At 35.8% G+C, this 27014-nt stretch overlaps 1 protein-coding gene across 2 annotated transcripts in view; it reads right to left on the bottom strand.

Moving 5' to 3' along the window:
• VTI1A (vesicle transport through interaction with t-SNAREs 1A) overlaps positions 1–27014 on the bottom strand; it is a gene marked incomplete at both ends in the record, with an annotated part of 220261 nt that overhangs the window by 133696 nt on the left and 59551 nt on the right. Inside the window, 2 exons of one of the 2 annotated variants that reach the window (XM_080693708.1) lie at positions 1371–1391; positions 7749–7826. In XM_080693708.1, the coding sequence (XP_080549834.1) occupies positions 1371–1391; positions 7749–7826 (99 nt within the window). The remainder of the gene's footprint in view (positions 1–1370; positions 1392–7748; positions 7827–27014) is intronic. The other variant, XM_080693709.1, reaches the window with a different exon arrangement.

The raw sequence follows: 27014 nt of genomic DNA, 5'->3' as shown, positions 1-27014 counted from the left end.
TGTGTGATTTCTTATGGAGGTTTTCAAGTCTGTTGGTAGTTCTATTAACATTTGAAAATTCAGATTCTTTACCTACACATGAACATATGCAAATATATGTAAGCAGATATTCTGTCTTGCAGGAAAATAATGTGGACATGGCACTCACACAAAAGATAAACTAAAACTGCAAATAATTATATTCTTTTAGTATATACATATGCTTCCATGTAGAAAATATTAAAAGCCCCCAAAAAGTTGGAGTGAGAGTTTTGTGTATTTTCCTCTTCAGTCTATATCCCATTATTACTTTAACTAAAAGAGGACACCACTGATTCACCTTAAATCAGAAGAGCTACTGAAAATCACTATTTGAGACTCTAAATTAACATTTGCAACACCCAGAGAATGATGATATACCAATAGAAACAACATCTGAGAAAACTCCAATCAATATAGCCAATGTAAATTTGAAAATAATTCAGAGCACTCTGATTATCATAAACATTTAGGCAGTTTTTAAATGGAAATATAGAATATTATTTTATGCTTTAGTAAAAATAATAACACCTCAATAAATAAAATATAATTAGTCTATCTTTAAAAATAAAGAGTACCAAAGCATATTTGATGTTTGCCCTAATTTAAAAAAAAATAAAGAGTATCTCTTAGCGTATCTCACTGATACAAGGATAAAATTATTAACATTGTTATAAATATTTGCTAGGCCACAATACCGTTTGGAGCTATATTGTGAAACCAACTAGCAAACTCAGAAAAATAAGAATTCACCTGAGTGTTGTTTTGTACGAAAAAGAAAGTGTTTAACAATGACATGAGCTTTGGCTATTCTTCAGTATCTATGTACATGGACTACTAGGCCATTTACAACATATGTGTTTCCCAAAAGGATAATAGATTCATGGTGTCTTATGTTGAACCCAAGAGTTTGAAGTGAGGGAAAGGTATTTATTTAAGAACAGTTTTCAGTAAGCTAAATCAGAATATCAGGAAAAAATTAAATTACATTAACTTCTTGAGAACCTAACACAAAGCAAACTTGAAATCAGAGCCTATAATAAAACTACACTCTATAGTTTTAAGGCATTCCTTTACTATTTCTTTCTTTTTTTTTGCTTTTAAAATATTAATTTTTCCCCAATGTTTGCAATGAACAATGAGCCTTGTAATAAGCATGATCAGGATATAGTTGTTGTTTTTTAGAACATGGTCAGCAGAGATTTTTTTTTTAGCAATAAAGTCAATAGTTTTGCTATGTGTATATTGTCCTGGAAAAATGAATGCAAAGATCCACTTGAGATTTAGAAAATCAATTGTATAAGCAGAAGTAGAAATTAAAAGAAAAAAGGAAGCTAGGAACTAGTACTCACCTCTTCACGTAATTTTATCAACTGCAACATGAATGCACCAAAAAAAAAAAAAAAAGATAAAAAGGAAAGAAATGGCAGGAAAGAAAGATCAGTTGTGTGACAGGATACAGAATTAACATTGACAATTTATCTGTTTACATGTTTAGCATTTAAAAATCACAGACAAACACATTAAAAGAACCTAAACATAGACTACATGCAGAGTTTTTTGAACGAATAAAGATCACTTTCTCACACTGTCACATTAAACAAAGAGAATAGTGTGAAATTCTCTTTTAAAGTACATCTAAGACACCATCATGAAATAAAGGGGAATGACTTCATAGAAGTCTATATTATAAAGAAAGAAAACAAGTTTACTGTTCCTCTCTTCTAAGAATATGCCACTGAAGAGGTTTTGTACATACAAGTTTCCAGGATGTTTCTCTATTTGGAATCTTGACAACTGATTTCAGATTTTACCAACAAACGAAAACAATCAATAGTTCATGCTTTGGTTTCAGTAAGTATTTAAAACTATCATGTGGGCTAGCGACATACTTAAATCACTGTGTTAATAGGATTACATTTGGAGGAAAAATTATTTTAATTGAGAATAAAATATCCCAGTACAGATCATACATATTTAGAACCCAGTATCAGAAAATATTCACTATTCCTAGAACTATTATACATATCAGAATTAATTTCTGGATTTTTGTTTTCATTAGCACACAATGTAATCCAGTGTATGCTTTCATATTTATTTTTGGTTTCTCCATTTTCCAATTGTCTTTATCTTGTAAGCTGGGCCATGTCAAAGCAAGGAAATCTCTTTGCTTCACTTGTACCGGGATGCATTTTCACTAACCTCAAATTAAAAAACAAAAACAAAAACCACTTTTCACCTGTTTGTAAATTCTCTTGTAATAACATCTCAATTCTTCTATATGGGAAATTTTTCTATTTGCCTTAAATATGACAGATAAATCACTTAACATTTTAGGAACTAGAAAAATGGCATAGTTATAGATCTGTCTCATTCCGTGTATGTGTGTGAGCAAGAGAGGCACGCTATTCTAAACCACAAGTGTACTGTCTAGTGGAGATGACTACCAGTTTCTGCAATGAAAGAAATCAAAACCTATATTGTAACAAGACTAAAAACCACATTCTAGGTCTGAGATTTGCATCCTCAGCAATTCAGATCCACGAATGATCATTTTTAAACATCCAAATATCTGTAACATCTGTTATAATACTTGACATATGCAGGCCAATAAATTAAACTATTGCTTTGGGAGAAGCGTGCTATGAACTGTTCACTATGAGTCTCTCTAAAATTAGTATCATGTTTACTGTAGCCCGGAATTCTCAATGCTTAATGCTGTTTTTGTCTAGAATTCAAGGCGGGCAGTATGCATCCCAGTTTAACCTGTTACTGCATATGTTGTATGAAAAGTATTTCATGTGTAGTAGAATGAGATTTCAAAATTTTACGTACCCTTTATGAAAAGAGTACAGAATTTATTCTGTAAGGTCTCACTGCGTATTGAGTGAGAATGAAACGTTTAGTATCATAATTCCGAAACGGGTAAGTTGTAATTACTTTTAAGTACTCATTCTTCCAGCAATCATTCAGTGCTGCTGAGCGAATAATCGCATCGTTACACATGAGAAAAGTGACACATTCTTCCCTAGAAGAAGTAAAATTTTAAACTGAGATACCTGGTCTATCACATATTGGGACCTCTCTCTTCACTACTTGAACACCATGGGAGAAAAGGACGAACATGAATTCTCAGAAAGAGACAACCTGGGAATTGATCGCACGGTTCTCTTTGCTTTCTTGGGGCACCATTCTTCCGTTGACTATGATACTTAAAGGGCCAAAGTTTAAAACTACTCCTCGGCAATAGAGACCATTTGGGGCATGCCACCCTGCCATAATCAATGAGTGTTTAAAAATGCTACCCATTTGTTTTTTCAATAGATTCCAAACAAAAAATGTTCTATCTTGTTTGTGCTGCATGGCTGCATCCAAGCTCCACACCGGATTTGTAGCTAAGCTAGGTAAAGGGAGGGGTTTTTATCTTTTTTTTTTTCCTAGTTAGGCTGAGAGTTATGCATTCAAGTAAACAAAAGATGGGTCTATTTTTGAAAATTAAGAACGCTTAAACCAGAACTGTAAAGTAGTGATTTCATATTTTATCGAGCTACTGGCCCCGTCATAGGCAACATGAAAGTGTGCGATGTCACAATGTTGAGTTATGATAATCAACATCTTTTTTTTGAAACAAAGAATTTTTTGTCCCCCAGTGCAGAATTTGATACAAGAGGTAATCTGTTCCTTTGTGGACTGAAAAATCTGGTTTACGCTGGTTTGAACCAGTGGAATCTCTTGTGGTTAAGCCTTCTGCTGTGACTAAAATCAAACCTGCACTGCGGAGCCTGTGAGGGTTCATGCGCGCACGCCTGTGTGTGAGGTGTGTCACGTGACCCCAGAACTACCGAATTTTTTTTTTAAAGCTGATAACACGACTGCCGTCTCTGTCCGCATACAGATAACGAATAAATGCTGAACTCTATTAAACGCCCTTTACACATTATCGTGGGTCGAACACACAATTTTCTGAACTTATGATGACAGTCTATTTATTTTGCTATAAACCCTCAGCACGTAACGAACAGATTTGTGCCTGGTAATGATCTGCTCTGCCAGGGCTATATGAAATGATACCGACCTTCTTTAGATCTTGGGGAATTAAATTGACCGACTTCACCCCCTGGTCTGTAGCTGAAGTTTGACACACTTTATGCACAGCAAGCCCAAATCAGAACTTAAGAGAACGTTGTATTAAAAAATTAAGCAATCATTATGTGTTAAATATTGCTTTACCATAAAATTTCCCCATGTTTGAAACTACCCTACACTTTATATATTTTTTTTGAATCTTCTATGTAGGATTTACTCAAAGTCAGCAGTCAATACAATTGTGCATATGGTAACTATGGGACTCCTAAAGTTCAAAACTAGAGCTTAGAACATTTTATTTGCCCCATTATCATACTCTAGTCTGAAAAGCTTTATGATCATCTGCAAGTTGGCTTTATTCTCTTTTTTGAGCAAAGTTCTCATGAAAGGGAATCAAGCTAAGAACTCAAGATTTTCATTCTAAACCCACATCCCTATATTCAAGAACTCAACTCTTGAGAAAACTAAAGTGCTGCCAAATCAAATGGCAAAGATGCAATTTTTCAAAGAATAGAAAGATAATACTTAAGACAATAGGCCTGGGAAAGATGAGAATCCAACAGCACTTGAATGTGCCAACAGATAATTTTGTCCCTTTCTTGTAAATCAAGGAAGAGCTACATTTGACTGAATGAAATGCGTATGGATTAGAGATGAATTCATACAAAGCAAATCTGAAATTAAATGAAATGTGATTTGTATTAGAGACATCAAAGATGCATTTGAAAAATTTCTGAAATGTTGTCATTTTCCAATCATGGTAGAAAAGTTTATATACTTAAGAGTAAATTAATGTCATTTATAGTTAACTGGAAGACTATATTATAATTTTTAACACTAAGGTTTTAGGTGCCTAAATACCTATGTCATCAATTATCAAAATGAGAAAAAATATCTACTGCAATCAATTTGTCTAAATCTTCACAAAGGAGACATTATAGTAAATATATAAGTATTTGTTACATATTCTATATTTATATACATATGTAGTAAATATATATAGCATATATATACTGCATTGAAAATAACTAGTATTTTATTTTTATCTATTTATAATCATTGCTATTAAGTCCTTATTTAATTATTCTTTTCTGTTCTATTTATGCATTTGAATTGAAATATATACCCTAATTTTAAGTAAATAAATATTGATAATTTTCTCACTTTGTAAAATGTGTCTAGAAATTTTGCCTACATATTAAAAACTTATCATAAATATATAAACAAGAAGTTTTGAAAATCAATTTGTTAACAATTAACTTTAGAGAAAACTTATTTTTGAGCAGAAAATATTTTCTGATATAAATTATACATAATCCTACCCAAGAAAAAACTATCTTCTTAGCTTCTGAACTACAAAATTAACACAAAGAATTAATTTTAAATCTTTTCTTTCTTAAAGAGTTTCTGGTTTTATTATTTGGTTTGAATAAATAATGTTGCAGAATAAAAACTTATTTTCAAGTAACCATACATGGTTAAAGATGCTCTTTAAGACATTTTAATTCCTATATTGTAACAAAGAGCGTAAAACCAAAATTTAATAACTTCATCATAATGTGAAAATTTTTTTAGAGTTGCTAACAGAATATCCAAAAGTTAAGCATGGACTCTTTGAACTTTCAAACCTCATTCAAATTGTAGACTGAAAAGTTCCCCTAAGTAATAATCTATCAGTTCCTTATTCTCATGACTATAATTTATCATGCTCTATTTATTGAAGTGACAGCTCCTTACAACTAAACTTGAGGCTCTCTAAGCACTTTCAGAATTTGTAAGTTTGATTTATACAAGTCCAGGGGAAATCTCTGCATAATCACTTTAAAGTGACAGAAATATAATTTTTAAAATTCAGAAAATATGAACTCAAATCTATTTTTGTAGAATATTTTTCTTTAGGCATAAGAAATCATACTGGTGTGTACGTAAGGCAAATATTTTAGGCACGTAAAATGTCCATTAAGAGAAGTGAACATGCTTTCAAAAAAAGGATTCCTGTCACAAAACTACAACATCCATTACAATGAAGGAGCCTGAGTTAGACAGGAACACCCCCTTCCTTTCTATTTCCTCTACATTAGGCAGTAGTTTCAAATGAGAGAAAGATCTATAGCTTTTTAAAGAACTGACATGGGAACTACGCGTTCGTTTTTTGTAAAAAAAAGATAATGCTTTTTTGCAGCAGATAGGAAAGTTGTGATTCATTCATTCAAGAGGTATGAGCAATCCAAATCTCACTTAAAAAATATTTTTTCTCTCATCCTCACATTATTTAATCTCTTATGAGAAAAACCCCTTCATCACGTTACCCTTTTATGTTTGATGTGCTATTTTTTTTCCCTTTAGCTATTCTCACGTTTCAGTCAGGAAAGCTGAAATCCCAAGTCAAACCTGAACATGTTTACATGTCTGAACTCAAGCTGATAACATCCCAAATAGCGAGAAGGTGAGAACTTCACTAAAGCAAACATCTTCAGTTCAGGGATTCTCCCCCTTTCTGCGTCGTAGACTGGGCCTTGAATCACACCAACAGCATCCCTATTTAAAAGATTACCATTCTAGTCGATAATAATGCAATATCCGCAAATATGGTAATATAGTATCAGCAAATATAATCTACTTCAAATAGTAAAAATAATTACTCAGATTTTATAATGTGTATCCATATGTTGCTTCACTGTTTATTAAAAGTATGATTTACCCAGAAAAATGACTTGTTTTCAATTTTATTTAGGCAGATACCTTTCACAATACTTGCCAAAGGAACATTAATAAACACATTCAAGTCTTGCTGGTAAAGTTCCCTGGCATCAGTCAATCTCTAGGATTGTTTGAGACATTTAAAAAAAAATTATTTCTACACAGAAGTTCTGAAACATTTTTTAAAAGTCATAATATTACCTATATGGATTTGTGAAGCCTGCAGTACTAATTCAAAGAAAGTAGGACATTAATTAGACTCATGACACTGCTATATGATCCAATGCAAACTGGCAGCGAAGTTTTAAGGCCCTTTTAAGAAGAAATTGTATCTTACTTTTTGCCTATGCAGATCTTAAACTGGAAAAAAGTCTTATCCTATTATTATTATTATTACTCTTATTTGACAGAAGCAAGATAATATTACTATTATCTGGGTATCCAAGTTCTGCCCTGGTGCTTACAATTTGCATTTTGGTGAATGTATTTTTAAGAAGCTACACAATAGAAGACTGAGCTGCGCTGTTGAATTTTGAAAGCTTACTTTCATTTGTTTTGCTGCAAGTGTTGATTTAATTATGCTGCGTTATTATCAAAGCTGTATTATGTACTTTTTTATTCCTTTTACATGTGTTTGAGGTGAAGACCTTGGCTTTGTCTGCAAACAGTGTGTTTCAAGTTATTCCTTAAGTACTAAATAATAAAGAAAAGAGAAGAAAAGATTTTTTTAAAAGATAGCAGACAGTGATCACAAGGTAAAGGGTTAAATGTAAGATCTCCAAGAAACATTTTGAAGTTGATTAAGACTCCAGCTTTGCATTAAACAGTATCGCTTCCACATGAGTTGCTGCTAATACTGTTAAGGAGCAGCTTGAGAGCCCAGTGTGCCTGTGACCTCCTTCACCCTCCAGCCACCCACCGGGCCTTCCTGATTAGCATGCTACCTGGTTCTCTGAGGAATTCCCATCATCCCCCAGGAGCTCATTCCGTACTTCGTCACTGTAGGCGATCCGTGACCTTTTCTATAAAACAAAACAAAAAGGGAAAGAGCGAGATGAACATTAGAAAGTAAAGGCTTCCAAGCATTATTGGTATCAAGGCTTATCATCTCAAACCTCGAGAGCCCCCTAATGGAGGCCTATTGGCGAAAATCTGCAAACCAAAGTTGTATCAGTTCCCAAACATGAGAAGTTTAATGCAAATAGAAAGTTTTCAAAAAATGAATGTCAGTAATAAGAGAAAGCTCTACATTGTGCAAATATTGTGTTAATATTCCAAAATGGGTCTGAACTTGTATATTATTCCACGTGTCATCATTCATATAAGACCACTAAGATAAAAGAAATACCAAGAATAGCTGAATACCTGTAAGAGCCACAGACTGTAATTAAAACATAGCATATTGTAGCAGAAAATGAGCTGTACAATTTAGGGCTTTTAAAATCTCTATTTCTCAGATAATAATTATATCTCCAGTTCTACTCTAGAATGCCAAGACTAGTAAATCTATGCTTCTTTAGTTACTGTGATATTACTAACCTGAGAGGGAATATAAAAGCCCATTCAAAAAAATAAATGTCTCCAACTCCTCTGAGCAATGGCCCAAGAAAAGTAACAGAACGTGTGTGTGTGTGTGTGTGTGTGTGTGTGTAAGCAAATTAAATTTTCCAATCCCAGTAAATAAAGACAAGTAGGCTATAAGTCAATCTTTTATAATCCCAGTAAATAAAGAGAAGTAGGCTATGAGTCAAAGTTTCACACATTTAAGTTTTGTTTTACAAGAAACCTTTACCTCTAAAGTCAGAGGGACATGTCTGCAAGCAATTCACAAAATATCTAAATATTCATGCAAATGGAAAAGCTAAAAGTCTTGAAAATTTGTTGTGAAACTAGAGTACATGACTTGGTTCCTACATTGTCTTCACTATTTCAGACCCAAATTCAGAATTACAACTTACTTTGTGATCTTTTCTACTTTTGAACTGAGCAAATATGATTGATTAAAAAAAAATAGCAGATGGGAAAGAGCCATCTTGTACACACTTAAGTCTATAGTTTGGGACTTAAATTTTTCTTTTTTTTTTTTCTTCTTTCTTTCTTTTGGTACTGGGGATGGGACCCAGGGACATTCTACCTCTGAGATATACCCCCAGCCCTATTTTTTATTCTTTATTTTGAAACAGGGTCTCACTGAGTTGAAAAGAACCTCACTAAGTAGTAGCTAAGGCTGTCCTCGAACCGCGGTCCTCCTGTCTCAGCCTCCCAAATGCTGTGATTACAAGTGTGCGCCACCACGCCTGGCTGGGACTTAAATTTCTTATCTGTCCAATTGAGTGAGATCTATGAAAGTGCAATAGTTTAAAAGGACTTTTCCCTGACCCGTGGGCAGAAGTCAACAATAAAATTTCTTAGATTTGTATGCTAGTGAATGAGTAGAACCGCTTAGCCACATAGAAATCATAAAACCTTAAACATGTATCGTATTAGAACTTAAAACGACGTTAGACAAGAACCGCCAACATTTTAAAGAGGTAGTCTTTCTCAACTGGGGTTCCTTATCTGAATCACAAGACAGAGGAAATTATTTCAGTGACTATTTTTTCAATTCTCCTGATGATGATACATAAGAGAGAATTAGTTCATTTCATAGAATTGAAGATGTAGGGCTTGCGGTCCTAGCAGAACCCAGTAAGAAGAGACTTAGTGGAGTAAAAATAAAAATAAATACATCTAAATACATCCCCCCTTTTTTTAGAAAAAAAATCAGTTTCATGGAATTCTAAAGGTAGTTTTGGTTTAAATGAGACTAATATCTTAGAGGTTTGATGCACAGTTGAGTGCTCATTCTATCTTATAAAAATGCACTCCCCATTCTATTACCCTGTGGACAAACACAGGAAAAAGGCACAAGAATGGCAAAATGTCTCAGTATGAAGGGGAGAGTGGCATCCCCTCCTGCCAGGAGTCTCCACTCTATTTCCCTACCACAAATATATGTCTTACACCTTAGCAACTATAGTAAGACTATAAGGAGATAAATCAAGCTTCAGTGGTGTTGGGCAGAGAAGGACAAATTAGAGAAGTTAAGTCATTAGCCCGAGGTCAGTAAAGACATCTCTATCAGATCTCTTGAAAATTCAGTAGTGACCCAACTCGTTCATTGTGAACACACTAGACATTTTACTATCATAAGCAGCACATATCAAGCTTCTCTTACCATATTTACTGAGGTTACTATTAATTCGCTATTTCTATGGATTTCATGCAGAACTATCTTGAAAAATGCTAAATTGCAAGGACAGTCTCCTTCATGGCCTTGGTAATATTTAGATGAAGCCAATGCTTTCTTTTGCCCATATGGAGATTCCCACTATAGCAGTTTCAAACTAGCTAAGCAAAAGTATTTTACAGTATTAAAGGAAATGAGAAGCTTTAAACAGGCTGTGGTATCAGAGCTGCCTTTTTAATAATTCATTTCATCACTGTGGGGGACTAAAACATTCCACAGTATGCAAGAATATCATATGGAGATTGTTTTTGTTTTTCCCTTTTTTCACCAAAATAGCAACAAATTGGCATAGATTGTTTCATTATATTATATCCTTATTTTGATTTAGTAAATTTCAAAAGAAGAAGAAAACCATAAATGCATATGCATAAGTATCTAATCTTGTTTTGGCTAGAATATTCAAAATTTGAAAACCAGCAATTAAGACTGTTCATTCTCAATGAGAGAAGAAAGGTAAGGTTTTATCTATAGTTGAAGGACAGTGCCTATAAATGTCCTTCTTTACCACTGGGATGCTAAAAATGGTCATCTGGATGGCTTTCCTGGACATAATTGACCTAATGATATGCTGAGTTTAACAAAGTATTGTTTGACAAGACTGGCTTCTCTTAAAGAATGAAAAGATAACCCACTTTAAATATCAGAGTTTCCCATGGAAACGATGTAATGCTGAAAACAGAACTCTTTACACTCGAGTTTTATTTTACATACATAATACAAATCAAGACTTTGTTTTATTCAGAATTACATTTATATAACCAACATTGGTATTTTCTCATAATTTCATAAGGTTTAAAATTCTAAGTAAACCAGTTGTATCAATCATAATTTAGCCTGCAACATCATCACTAAACTAATTGAAACCAAAGCAGGCAAAACTCCTTTGAATGACAAACTGCTTACTTTATGGATAATTTTCCTCCAGAACATCAATAAACTATGTTACCTTTTTTGAATTTTTTTTAAAACCTCACCCTACTTAACCAAGTACCTACTTAACATTTTAATATACACAATTCAAAGTTAATGACATTGAAATCTCTACTATATCTTGAGAAACCTGAAATATTTTTACTTTATTATCAGCAGTATAAAACCTGTACTTTAGCCAAATGCAAGCATGAGAATTTGAGCTGGAAATGTCACACATTCAGCTACAGTTTGAAGGAACCCAATTCATAATGCATTTTATAAATAGTTAATGACTTCTATACATAAGCTAACCAGGCAAATCAAGAAATTGTCAACATTTTTAGTCTTAGTTGTCAGTTACCACTGTCTACTGGTGCTTTATACGTGGCTTCTGCAGAATACAGAAGCTCTATGCAGTTTGTAATCTACTGCAATTTCTGGTCTATAGCATAAGGGAGGAAAAGCTTCAACTGCCAATACCCCCCCACACACACACACATGCACAAGTGCACACACATGCACATAGAAAGTGCACACATGCACAGAGTGTTAAATACCAGAGCATTCCACTTTTAGTTGTGTGTTTATGTAAAGCTTATTCCTTCTATCATATACATTTCAGTGGACTAGATGTAGTAAGACAGAAAATGAACAGAACATTTTTGAACAAAAATATAGAGCAAATTAACAATGTTGTTACCACTAAGAACTCAGATACTCAAAATTTCAATGACTACTTTAAACTGATGACAACAGTGAGTCTTTGGTTATGAACATGAGAATTTCAGATTCAAAGAGATCATCAATTTTTTACTTGGTTATACGAACAGGACTTTTGCATACTGATTGGCTGTTTTTCTAAAAGCCAAGTTCAAACAGATATACTTGTTCAGTTCTGTGTAGAAATTTGGCTTGAACTAATCTATCTACTTGACCCAGCCTTAACATTTCCCAACTGAGCTGACTGTGTTCATAGACAGGCACAGCTAAATTAGAAACAAAATGAATTAACTTAGCTTAAACTAATTAACAACTGTGATCTGTGCTACTGACTCTTGCATGATTCTATAGGTGAAAAAGGGTGTGCTTAACCAGAATGAGGATTCTACAGCCCACCACAAGCAAAAACATAACAAAGAAGTTGGTTTATTACTAAAGCATATATGAGAATTTAATTTCCACAGCGTGCACATGGCAAAGCAATTGCTTAAATTGCCTCACCTGGGAATTTAATACAATGTTATCATCAGACCAGCCACATTGTAAATAGATTTATAATGCTTTCCATGTGCTGTACTCTGTTGCATATGAATTAAGTAATGATCTGGTATTACAATAAAATCAGCTAGTTCCCACACCTGGCAGACAGGATATTTCACTAAATTAATACCCATACAGCCACATCACAAGGAACGGGAGAGGGACGCATCTCAGAGGCATTCGACTTGAGTTCTACATTGGAAGCAAATACTGATGGCTATGTACAATGTCACTGCATTGAGTGGCCTGCTCGAGACAATCTGTTTCTAACATCTGTATCACAGAATTAAGACTTTCTCATTCCCATTCAATCTTAGCCTCATTTCCTTCATTCAGCACTTTAATTACTAATCAGCAACCCACAACATTCACAGACACTAAGAAAGCCCTTTATTCTAATCTATGTGCTGCAGACGGCCAAATAATTGATATAAAGTGCAGTTTGGTTTTGGTGAGTAATGAAAGAATGGCTTGTCCCACTTCCTAATCAAATTGGTCTATAGAAGTAATGGTTAATAGATTTCTCCCTAGTTCTAAAATGAATTACACAGTCTGGGCAGACTTTTCCACTGTTTCACCATGTCTTTCAGTCTCCATATTTTTAATAATGCCCAAGGTTACCAGGTGATACATCTATTAAAAGCTGCTATGCTTCCATAGCCAAAGAATTTAACTGCTCCAAAGAATTTAACTGCTCCTGTTATAATTAACACTTTGGGGTATCTACAGAACACAGTGAAATTATATTTGTTAGGTAGCCATATAATTGCTAGCATTCACTTCTTACCTACTGTTATCTGGTTCTTATTAAATAGTATCATATCACTACAATAGATGGCACTTTCAAAATGTATCTATCCTTGGCACCAAGTATTCCATTTCTGAATGTCACTTCTATTTCTCCATGGCCAGTTTCCTCTTTTTTTTTTTTTTTTTTTTTTGGTGGTACTGGGGTTCCTGAAAGCCCTTCTACCTCCGGGCTACGCTCCCAGACCTATTTTATATTTTTGAAACAGGGTCTCTTAGCACCAGCGCGGCTGGCTTCGAACCTGCGCGATCCTCCTGTCTCCGCCTCCCAAGCGCGGGGATTACAAGCGTGCGCCACCACGCCCGGCGTCAAGTTTCCTCTTTTTAAAAAGCCACACACCACCCCTGCACCAAGACTCAAAAGGCTCATTTATCCAGGACAGAAAACTTACATTTTGGAGGAAAAAAATAAAAGGAATACATGAATTTTTATTTGTCACAGTGATCTCTGTACTGTATTAATTTCTAGAGGGAAGCAATTTAAGTTTAAAACATATCATACTATGGTTTAAGTAAAGGCAGAGTAAACTTTTAAGTAAACGTTTAATACCTGAAAAGTTGCTAGAATAAAAAAAAACATAGACCACTGAAAGAAAAAAATAGAAGAGAGATTATTTCAGTATATTATCTTGGTCAAATGAAGTCATCTAAATATCAGTTTCCTCATCTCTAAAGCCGTGGTGTTGATACTTGTTTCCTGGGGGGTATTATAAACAAATGGAAACCTATCTTAAAAACTCTGATACCCTTAAAAATGTTCATCTTAATACTGCTTGATAAATATTAGAAACAATGCAATAAAACTAGTATGCATATATGGCTAAGAGTATAAATTACTGCATCCTATTTAAAATGATTTGCCGATATATACTAAAAGCAGCTTTTTAAAAAGCCTATGTTATTTAGCCTAGTTAATTCTGTAAAATTGTCCTATCCAATTCCTTATTTTATGGTACTGCAATTTTTGGATGGTTTCCAACAGTAAAAACTTTACTGCATTTCTTTAATGTTATCAGAGAAACTAGGTTCCAGTCTGTTTCTTCTAAGTAATCATTCCACTAAACATGGCTGCTCTTACTCAAGGGACTGTTTAGAGGTAAAGGTCAAGCTCATTGGCTGGAAACTGCACAAGCCACATGCCACCAATACTGGAGCGTTAATAAAGGGAAAGTATACTTTCTATCTATCTATCATAAACTCATAGCCAATGGACCATATGCAAGCCACCAGAGAGAGATGACTAACATGCCCTGCTGCTAATAAGCTACTACCAGATTGGAAAAGCAGGTTATCATGAGAGGACAAAATAATCCAATGTTCTTCAGTATGTGATAGCAGGCAAAGAAATTTGAAAATTTTTTCTAAAAATTGTCTTTTTATCATAAACACTCTCATTGTTCTTGCTTATACTTTCAAACACATTTGACATGTTTGAAATGGCTATTTATGTTTTGGCTGCAAATAATGAAATAAGTTGTACCACATTTCCTCCTAATTACTTTTCAAAATCTAGCTATAATATCACAGTGAATATTTACATGCATATGATGAGGTTATGTATGTGTGGCTACACATTGAGACTCACACAAACCCATATGCAATCCATATGGGAAGAGAATTCTATTTGTGTTGTGCAACGCTAGAATAGACTTTTATTTAGACTAGGAACTCTGACCACATTGCTGCTGCATCATTTAATGATTTACAGAAGAGAGAGCCTAGAAATCAGGTGATTACACTTATTCATTTCCTCTTCCAGCATTTCTAAACTTTAGCCTGAATTTTAAGTTTAGCATTACTGTTAAAAAACGCACTGTAAGTTAGCTAGTATCATGGTTCCCGGCTTGCTTGTGCTATGGTTTATGACTTTTGACACCACTATTGAACACAGTGTTGCTGTGTCTTAAATCATGGTAACTTGTCAATCAAGAATTAAGTTACTTCATTCAGAAAATTAGTTCATGATAGAATGCCCAGATGTTGTTAGCATCTCAAATAGTGTAAGTATACAGTGAAGAAAATCTAATTCTTCCAAGTCTTTCTGAATGCAAAATAAAACAACTCCACAGACACCCTTGAAAATAATCAAATGCTTATTATTTTGTTTGTTAGTGATATATAAATGTCCTATACACCCCCATTAGAAAATGATACTCTGATAAATAATTCTGCAGCAAATGTGTATCTAAAGTGAACTGCTCAAACAGCATATATAGATTTATGTAGTTAATTCACATAAGTCTCGTTTCCCCATATAATCTGCCAAGCATTGGGAAGGAAAAGTGATCATTCTTTGAAAAATCTGTTGATAGCCATAATTCCACGAGATTTCAGCATCTGAGAACAAGTGATCCCGAGGACTTTGCAGAGCCCACACTGGGTTGTCCCCCGAGGCATCACCTAGACCAGGCGACAAACTGAGACAAAAGGTTCTAAGCCAAAGGAGTGATCTCTCCAGGGCAGCAAGGCTGGGCAAGATGATGCAGAACAAGGGCAGAAGCGGCTCCAGGTGCGGTGGTCTTTCACTTGAGGATACCACTACAACAGGCTGGGGCATCATCGGCATTCCCCAAAGCCCAGGGGCTGACCACTCACTCAGCTCTAACGCACTTACCACCAGCTGCACGGTGGTGGAGTCTGCAGATTTTTGTTTCTGGTCACCCTCCTCCAATAACCACTAGCCCCACCCCAGCAACAGAACAATAAACCTGTACTTACACACTGCTGGCAACATCTGGGATAATGACAGCAATAAATAAGTGAGCTCAAGAATGACAAAGGCTTAAGGTAAAATGTTTTATTTGGTAGAATAAAACGTGATTTCAGAGGCTGAGTCGCCACCACACCTTTGGGTGTTACTTAGATAGGTTTCAAGATTAATTTTCAAAGGCTGCACTATAAAGCAACAATAATCTACCCACATGGCTTGGAGAAGAACCACACAGGTTATTAAGATGCGTTAAGAATTTGCCTGCTCACCCATACGACCTGCTGACTCCCTGCATGGCTACTCTACGATTCTACACTAGAACCAGCCATCTCACAGGCAAACCATTTTTATAGTTGCTTTCCTGGGATTTACTTTTAGACCTATGTTGTGATAAATTAAAAATGTTAAATGATGTGCTGTTATAGTTGATAGGTCGGGTCCCCATGCGACCCCACAGCGGGGACAGGAAGCAAAACCCTGGAAGCTAGAAGCAGAGATATCGCGAGAATGCAGGTGCCACAAGATTCCAGGCATCGCGAGATCCCAGGCATCGGGAGGTAGATCCCAGGCATCATGAAACTACAGATGTCAAAAGAATATCAGTGTTCCCACGCTTAGCCTACCCCCAACCCCCTGCTTAAAACATGGGCACTTCTGCCCTGACAGGGGTGACTCAGCTGGCCAATCAGGACTCCCCAGACGCATGGCTCGTCAGTCCCTTCCCCAGGGCCTGCAGACTCCACCGGAGGATGCCAGGTTGGTCTGAATAAAGCAGCGGTCTCTAATAACCCGGTTGGTGTTTTTATCTCCCTCTTGAACTTCATTCAAAAGTGAGGTTATAGTGGTCACAATTCAGAGATGTACAATGCCTTTTTGTGCTTTACGGAAACAGCCAATAAAGTAAAATGCTTAGGCGATATAAGTTAATCATTTTAGCCCAGATTTTCTGTGAAAACATTTTGAAGGTTACTTCTACACTGTGGTGACCCAAAACAGAAATAATAATAAAGTACATGTAAATAATACCTGATTTATTCTTTACTTTTTTGTGTGGCACTGGGGATGGAACCCAGGGGCTTCCTACCTCTGAGCTACACTCCCAGACCTATTTTATATTTTATTTGGAAACAGGGTCTCACTAAATTGCTGAGAACTTCACTAAGTAGCTGAGGCTGGCTTCGAACCTGTGCGATCCTCCTGTCTCAGCCTCCCAAGTACTGGGATTACAAGCGTGCACCACCACACCAGCTTTAATACCTGATTTATAAGCATGTTCTTCCTAAATGATTCTCCATTTCGAACTGAAAAAAAAAAATAAAAGCTTGCCTATTCAGGGGTTTTGCTTTCACCCACTGAATGTTATTTATTTTACATCATCAATGTTTCACTCTCCACTTGTCCTTTAAGTTCATAAACACTTGTAAGCGTACCCCAGCTTTGTATAAAGACTTAATCCATCCTAGACTGTTCTTCCTAGCTATCTCAGGCTCTCTATCCTTCACTTCTTGGCTGAGCTTCTTGAAAGAGCATTTCGTAGGTACTGATGCCGCTCACTTGTCAACTCACTACACGCTGAACCCTTCCCTACCACTCTTCCACTATCCCCAGGACCATGAATGATTCCTACTTGTCAAGAGCATTAGCCATATCTTTAAAATAAACTTTTTACTTTATGATAGTTTTAGATTTATACAAAAGTGGATATGATAGTGCAGAGTTCTCATTTAACCCACACCCATTTTGTCACAACTAATGAACCAACTGTTCGTTATTATACATTATTACTATTAACTAAAGTCCATCCTTTTCTCAAATTCCCTTCTCTCTTAACTAAGGTTCTTCTCTGTTTCAGGATCCCATCCAAGGTTTCATAATATATTTAGTAGTCATGCCGCCTTAGGCTCCTCTTGCCTTGTGACAGTCTCTCAGGCTTTCTTGTTTCTGGTGACCTTGACAGTTTGAGGAGCAGAGATGAGGTATTTGGTAGAATGTCCCTCACTGGGATCTGCTTGATCATTTTCTCCTGACTGGCGAGGAGCTGCTTGCTTTGCAGAGGAAGAGCACAGCGGTGACAAGCTGTTTTTATCACACGCACCAGGGGCCACACGCTGTCACTGTCGGTGCTGACCTTGACCACTGGCTGAGGAAGTACCTCCCACATCTCTCCACTGTCCAGTTACTCCTTTCCCTCCTCTCCCCGCACTGCACTTGCTATGCATGGTTCACATCTAAAGAGCCAGGCATTACGCTCCATCTCCTTGAGGGCAGAGTATCTACATAAATTATTTGGTATTCTTTTGCATGGGAAATTTGCCTATTAATCATCATTCAATCACTTATTTTTGCTAATATGGATTTATGGATATTTATTTCATGCTTTGGGCTATCATCCAATACTACTTTATTAGTTTTGTTGCTTAAATCACACTGACTTTGGCATTGATGACCACTTTCTGCCCCTTTCCTCGCCCGATCTCTCCATAGCATGCAGCTCTACTGCCCACTCTCTCCAGACAGCTTCAGCATAACCCTCCGTGGAACCCCTCCTGTCCTGCCAGTGTCTCCTCTACCGCCTTCATCCGAGCTGCATCTCAGGTTTCGCCAAGTCCTGGTGTTCTCCTAAGTCTCCAATCTTAGCCCTCTTCTCACTCATCTGAAAGGCCATCTTTACCCAGCATTCTAACCACTATTGAGAAGCCGGCAAATTCTACCCATGAATCCAATTCCTAGTCTAAAGGTTTCTGAGACTTGACACAGACAGCGTGGAGTATTATCTTCTATATAAAGCTCCTCCTCCTCCCCTTCCTCCTGCCTCCCTTAGACAAAAACCTAAGGGTTAGCCCACCCACAAATCTAATCAGAAGCTACTAGTTAAACCCTTATTGTTCAGAATATCTATACCTGGGGCCCTTGGCCATATTCCAAGATGTTTGTTACCTTTTACATTCATCTAATTCTTTCCTCATTACTGTAGATATTGCATGTTTTGTCCTTCTTTTTATTTATTTATTTTTGTAATATTGGGGATTGAACCAGGGGTATTATACCTCTGAGCTATACCCCCAGCCCTTTTTAATTTTTATTTTGAAATGGAGTCTCACTCAATGCCAAGGTTGGTCTCAAACTTGTCATCCTCCTGTCTCAGCCTCCCAAGTATTAGAAATAAAGGCATGTGCCAATCTTGCCCAGTTTGTCCTTCTTTTCATATCTGAATTATATTTGGGAGACACTTCTAAAGAAAGACTAGAATATTTTTAAGCAGAGGTAAGCCAAGAGATACAGCTCCTCATCTTGGGGGAAAAAGGAGATCCTTTAAACCCTGTTTCTAGTAGAATATCAAAGCTACAAAAGAATGATTGCCTAAAGATATAACTTATTTCAAAACAGGAATGTTAAAATAGAAAACAAATTCATTCAACAAAAGCCAGTATACTATGGGAAATGCTAAGCAACAGAATTCTCTCCAACTTTAAAAGTCAATACTGTATTTCTCTTTAATTTCAAATGTAGGTATAACTCATATCAGCTATTTTATTGTTCTTGTGAGCTAGATATTTCTTTTTTTCTTATGTAGAAGCTAAAAGACCACCATTTCAAACGAGATGATGTGCATGCATATTTCTTCTTTGTCTGATTTGTGGACCTGAGGAATATGGATTACCTCTGTTATCTGCAAGAAGAAGCTCGGCTACAGGCCTGGCATTGCGTTTGCTTTTATCTCTGAGACCCCAAATTGTACTGTTAGGCAACAGAGGGCACTTATCTAGATTGAACTGTCATACAAATAGATTTTTGTCAGCCATTCAATTTGTATTGGGGAACATGCCAACAAAAACAAAACCCAGCAATTTAGAACAACAAACCTATCCTCTACTGACAGGAACAAATTGCTGCATTTCAAATGAATGAGAAGTACTACAGATTGCATATCCTGCGTGTGGGTGCTTCGGAAAGAAAAATACTCTTGGAACTAATGCTGTCTAGTTTTTCTGGCAGTAGAGCAGAAAGTAAGCACAGAATACGTGAAAACTCAATAAATGTATAAGAACAATAAACAGGAATTAGACATCAGAGGAGAATGAGGCTGGCTAATAAAGTTCCAAGTCAAAATTCAGTGCCTGTATGAAGAAAGTAACATTGTCGTGCGGTCTGAGTTGGTCTCTGGTCTCTGTGATCCTTCCAGCAATGCCAGCAGGGCCTCTGCCCAGAGAACAATCGGAGTCTTGAGCCTATCATTGTTCTTGAGCCTAAATTGAATCTGGCTCTGTCTTCCACATCCACAAATACTGTAGTGGACTGACCATACCACTCACAACCTGTATCCGTTTATTTGAAGGAATATTTGGAATCTTGTCCATTCAAAGTTGATGTTAATTTCACATACGAAAGATGTTGATAAAAAGTAAAAATATGGCAAAAAATGTTATAATTGAAATATCAATTTCCCCATCAGTATCTAAAATTGTTTAATTCTTCCTCTATTATTTTTGTTAAGCCACATCTTCCATTTGGGGTTTTATATAGCTAATCCTCCAGTGAAATTCAGTCTCGGACTTTGGAAATCATAAACTACTAGAAGGAAATCAGACAAATATGTAAGTTAAGTTCTGTGATTCTACATGGAGCTAAAATAGAAAAGTAAATAAATTCACAGGCTAGAAACTTAAGTTGAACCCATGCCATTTTACTGAATAAAAGTCAAATTATCTCAATTACTTAAAATTACTGAAAATAACTGCAATATGAAAAGGAGCTTTCTTCAATTAAAATTATGTAATAAGAACTTAGCACTTTGTAAAATTCTATAATGTGTCACACAACAAAGCCCATAGCATTATGTATTGTAGCAAAATATACCCATATCAAGATTAAAGGATTTATTAAAGAACAATCAACACCAATAAAATATTTCATATACAGAGGTATGAAAGGACCTTCCTGATGGTAGTTAAAGTAGATGGTAGGACAAAAGAAAGACAAAATATAATTCTTCAAAGTTACATCTACATTTTGGTAAATAATAGTGCTATGTGTGGAAAGTTACTTTTAATTGGAAGAGAGTTAAAATTACTTTAAAAACATGAAAAGATGTATGATATATGCAATTTATACTCATACGGTTCAGGAAAAAATACCTATGTAAATATAGAAAGATTTATAGAAAAAGCATGCATATACGATAAAGAAAATGGAGAAAAATGCTAAACAGGTAAATTTAGGTAAAGCATGTATGTGTGTTCTTGGTACAATTCTTAGAACATCTGGAAGTTTAAAATTATTTCCAAATATAAAGTTTAAAATCATTAAAATATTTAAATATTAGTGGAAGAAAGAAACAGGTGATCCTGGTAAGCTAATTTTTTAACAAGTAATGTCTGAAATTTACTGAATGCATGTCAAATAAGTACTTGATTGGATGATGTTAAACAAAAATATGAGACCATGATTCTTTTCCACCACATATGATGGTATTTTTCTTTTCTTAAGTAAAAATATTGGACTTTACTTGAACAATTGTAAATTAGCCGTATTTTTTAAATTCAACTACTAAGTACGGATTCTAAAATATCTATGGTCAGATATTGAAGGTTACCAGCTAAAATAAAGAACAAGGATGTACTGTCATGGTAGCACATAAAAGGTCTTGAGTTTGATCTTGAGCCCCTCAAACAAAACAAAACACACAAGCAAATGAAAAACAAAAACAGAAGCCCCCCAAAAAACACAAGCAAGCAAAAGCAAAATCAAAGAATATTATGTATCACTTAAAAGAGCTTGTCAATAAAGCATAATTCTTTTTCTCCTTCATTTTATTTTACATTAAGAGTTTTCAGGACAGTAATTCTAAATTAGTTGCTTAATATAACAATGCATGATTTATCAATCTACTGATTGATTGAATTTTTATAAAAATTCTTAGAGAAACCTAATTCAAATCTCACTGGAGTGTCGTGGCACTAACCTAAGATCTTTTACCGTGCTCCGAGGTCATTCTATAATGTTATTGAAGAGAATATGCACTTTCAGGTAGACAGATGCCCACTAAACTTTGACTTGTCTTGGCAACGAAGGCATTGCTGATCTGTCTAATTTTGACTGTGATAGCACTGGACAGGGACTGAATGTAATTCTGGTCTCTGAAAAGAACACAGTCAATTTCTGTGCTCTATAAATATGCAATAATAATAGGACCTCAGGGCTAGAAGGGACCTTGAGAGTCCTCTGGTGTGCTTTGCTCCCTTACATTACCCGGAAAAGAGGTCCCTTAACTTCCACAGAGAAGCTTACCAACAATCAGTGGTTACTGTCAGGAATTATTTCCCTAAATTGCATTTAAATCCACGGTACTACGGTTACACAGTACAGTAGAGACCAACAAACAGCTGCTGACCATACTTGGCATAATAGCTCCTCATTGACTTGAAGACACTTAACAACTCCACAACTTTCTGTCTAGGGAAAATGATCCTAGGACCTTTCTTCATCTGTCTAATTTTCCAACTCTTTAATCATCTGAGGGGTACATCCTAGAAATTGCTCTGAATTCTCTTTAGGCATAAGAGTTCCAATTAGATGCAGAGAAGGACAAAAGGTTCTTCCATAATCTAACGTGAACCAAAGTATACTCACAATTTAACTCCTAATATATAAACCTGAGGAGCCATTCCTCTTACTGTATATGCACATTAGCGTGTGTGTGTGTGTGTGTGTGTGTGTGTGTGCGCATGTGCGCGCACTGTTGGAGATTGAACCTAGAGCCTCTTACATGTTAGGCAACTGCTTTACCACTGAGCTGTATCCTTAGTATCCCTACCCTATTTAACTTTATTTTGGGGACAGTGTCTCACTAGACTGCCCAGCCTGACCTCCAACTTGCAATCCTTCCCTGAGTAGCTGGGATTACAGGCATGTGCCACCATGCCAGGCTTGTGGTTGGTTGTAATTGTTGTTGATAGAATTTTACACATGTGACTCTCTACTGCACTTTCATATAAGATGTCTGGCATCAATCAAAAATTCCAAGACACATGAAAAGGTAAACCCAAAACAATAAAATCTTTTATAAACAGAAAGGGAGGACATTTCAAATTAAAATAAATATCCTGTAAATATGTCATTCAAAATTGATGGTAAAATTAAAAAAAAAATTTAGACAGGTAAGAGCCCCAAAAATTCATCTCCAGCAGAACTGCCCAACTAGAAATGTTAAAAAAGAGTTCTTTAAATTAAAAAGAAATTATGTTCAGGGAAAACTAAAATTTTCATGATGAAAAAAAATTCCGATAAGAATAAATATTTGGCTAAATAGATTTTTCTAAGTATATTTTACAAGGTTCATAACATATGTAGAATCAAAATATGAGACAACAAGAGTAAAATGTATTCTGGGACAGGTAATCACTCCATATTTTACTGGGTAAGGTCTTATATTGTCCTTGAAGTAACACGATACTGTTTAAAGTAAACTATAATAACCTAAAGACTCACAATGTACCCTCTAAAAGAACAACCAAAAAATAGCACAATTATAACTAAAATGTCACCACAGTAGACAGATCAAACACTAGAAATTATGTGATTTATCCAAAAGAAATACGAACCAAAGGAGCCAAGAACAAATACACCACAGAGCATACACAGCGCATGTGCCACGTGTACCCAATAAGGATCTTTTTTGAAAAAAGAAAGAAAAAAACAAAGTTGCCACTACCACTATTATTTATTTACTTATTTATTTACTTATTTATTTAGTGTGTGTGTGTGTGTGTGTGTGTGTGTGTGTGTGTGTGGTACTGGAAGTGGAACCCAGGGGCTTTTCTACCTCCGGGCTATACTCCCAGACCTATTTTATACTTTATTTGGAAACAGGGTCTGACTAAGTTGCTGAGAGCCTCACTAAGTAGCTGAGGCTGACTTTGAACCTGTGTAATTATCCTGTCTCAGCCTCCCAAGCGCTAAGATTACAAGCATGCGCCACCATGCTAGTCCTCTTATTTAATATTTTTATGGAAAATACTAAAAAATACAATTAGTAGAAGTCAGAAGTATAAAATTGGAAACAAAGTGGTAAAACTATCACTGTTTATAGATGATATAGTTACATATCTTAAAAACTCAGTAAAATAAACCGAACTAAAAAATAAGAAAATTTAATATGGTAGCATGCTATAAAATTAAATGTAGAAACCAATTCATGTGCTGGGCATGGTAGCTCACACTTATAATCCCAGTGCTTGGGAGGCTGAGAAAGGAGGATCACATAGGTTCAAAGCCAGCCTCAGCTCCTTGCAACCTAGTGAAACCCTGTATCTAACTAAAGTATAAAATAGGTCTGGGAGTATAGCCCAAAGATAAAAAAGCCCTTAGGTTCCACCTACAGTACCACAAAAAAAAAAAAAAAAGAAAAAGTAAGAAAGAAAGAAAAAGAAAAAGAAAATAAATCAATTCACATATACAAACAACAACCAATTAGAAGATAGTTAAATAAAATTTCTGTAAAAGGTAAAACATAGAAGCTAAAATAACCAGGAATTAATTTAATTTCTTATAATCTTAAGGTACAAAATTCCATTTTATTATGAATCTAAGTACAGAACCGTTCCAATATTGGGAGATGGCTTCAAAATGTTTTTGAAAATAGCTTTGGTATTAATGTGCCGGTATTTGGGAAATGGTTTCAAAAGGTATTTGAAAATAACTTTGGTATTAGAAAGCCAGAGCTTGGAGACAGGACAGGCATTGAGACAGGGAGGAGACCCTGCAGAATTCCAGGCACCAAGGGTGATTAGCAAGAAAATACAGGAAGCCCAGGGTCTTTTATATTTCTAAGACAAGCAAACTTCCCCAATGATGTGTGTTGGGGTGGGGGGATGCCATAAGCCTTCAAGAGATCCCAGACTTCCATAATCAATTAACACATTTTGGGGTGTAACAAAAGGCTTGGGGTCTGTACCAGAGACAGGGCAGGCCTACAGGAAGGAATCCCCACATCAAAAGACCTGCCACAGAGAACGGGCGGATCTAGTTGGGTCAGAAGATTAATTGGTAGAGCAAGATGAAGGACCATGTATCTATAAAAACTGTTCTATATCCAAAAACCTTTGGTGACTTCTTTTCAAGTCATCCCACTATGTCACCCTCTATGGCACAGTGCTTTAAGTTCTGTCCTATCTTTCCATCTTTGTAATAATAAAATCACTTAAGCTTACAGAGTTCGGGCTATTCTTTTCTACAAATAGCTCAGAACAAGAACCCGCAGCTACATCTCACTGTTACAATTTGGGAGCCCAACAGGGGCCCCGTAACAATTCCACCATTACGAGAACCAGAAAATATTGGCAAATTTCAACCCTATAAAAATTAAAAATTTTGGCTGGGCGTGGTGGCGCACGTTTGTAATCCACGCACTTGGGAGGCGGAGACAGGAGGATCGCGCAGGTTCAAAGCCAGCCCCACTGGCTTAAGAGACCCTCTTTCCAAATTTAAAAAAGTATAAAATAGGTCTGGGAGTATAGCCCGGAGGTAGAAGGGCATCCAAGAACCCCAGTACCACCTACACACACACACAAAAAAAAAAAAATTAAAAATTTTGAATGTCAATATTTAGAATAAAGATTGAATAAATTTAATATCTGAAGCCAGATGACAAATGATAAACTGAAGAAATATCTGTAAATTCCATCTTTAACAAGGGCTAACCTTTAAGACATTTTTAAAAACTCTTAGAAATTAGTAAGAGAAAGATACATTTATCCCTCAACACCTCCAAAGAAACCTAGGGGAGTTCCTAAAAATTAAGCAAACAACCAAAAATCAAAAACAAAACCAAAAAACACAGAAAAAAAACTTTCTGTCTTGCCTATAAGAGACAAGTTAATAAAACTACAATGAGCTACCTCACTCCTCCTATCAATTTGACCATGAGGTATGATGCTTCATTTTGTAAGTGACCAATACTCCCATACACTGACAGGAATGCATATTACTCCATGTCCAAGAGGGGAAACTGTGAAAGGATTATCAGTGCTACAAATGTAACTATTCTTTCAAGAAGTAATTTTCCTTCTTTGTGCACATAAGGAATGACATAGTTCAGTTATTCATTTTAGCACCATGCACAATAGCAAAAGCTCACTCTCATGGGATTGTTTAAATAAATTTGCTAAGTTTATACAATGGCATACTTACTTTGAAGCTATTAAAACAAAAGAAGAAGCTCATCACATGTTGATGTGAAAAGTTCTCCAACACCAACTGAAGAGTGAAAAAGGAAACTGCTAAACAGTATTATAGTCCATGGTGTCTATGGCATGGGATGCCAATTTGTGGTCATTATTTAAAGGGGGGAGGGTATGCTTATATTCACTTGTATATATACAAAGAGGATCTGAGAAGATACACAGGAAATTAGTAATAGTAGCCAATGGGTTGGAAATCTGAGGGTAAGGTAGATTGGGGAACTGCGATAGGAAACAGGTATGGAAGGAAGATTGGCCTGTACATCTTTATAATCATAATAATCATCTTCATGACACCAGCACCACCGTCTCCAGCACCTGCTCGGTAAAAGTTTTCCAACAACGTAATAATAAAAAAACTCTGGGTTGTGCTTTCAGGACAACTTTTCAGCACTTGCCCATGAGTTCTCTGCAAGGTAGTTCAAATGATGGGAACATATTAGGAATGAGATTATAGAAATTTTCAAAACAGTATCATCTTTTGGACCATGGAGCAGTTTCCAAAGGAAAAGGAAGCTGAACACATGCTGAAGGGTGTGCCACGGGAGAAATGGCACTTTGGCCACTGTAAGAACAAACAGGGAATCCAATGAATCCTTCCCATGCCCAGCTTCTGCACATCTACAACAACAGCACAGGTAAATAAGAAACGGTAACTAGTGTTCCAAGAGACAATAGAAATATCGTATTCCACATGGATAAGAGCAAGCAATAAAACTTTCAAAACCGAGCGATTCAATGACAGATGATAACCCATAGGAGTTAAACATTAATTTAATGGTGGTCCTCTTAAAGTCTTTCCCAAAGCCACTGTCTGATGATGGAAGAACACCTAGAAAATGTAAAGACAGCATTTGCTCAATATCAAAATACTAATTTTAGATTTCACTAATTATAAAATTAGCACCTTTGTACACGGGAATCATTTACCTTCTTAGAAGAAACAATAGGCAACAAGAAAACTGTTTGGTTTTCTTTTAGGAATGAGCGAAAT

Source organism: Muscardinus avellanarius (genome assembly GCF_963383645.1).
Source record: "Muscardinus avellanarius genome assembly, chromosome: 4".
Lineage (NCBI taxonomy): Eukaryota > Metazoa > Chordata > Mammalia > Rodentia > Gliridae > Muscardinus > Muscardinus avellanarius.
This window is presented reverse-complemented; position numbering and strand designations above follow the sequence as displayed.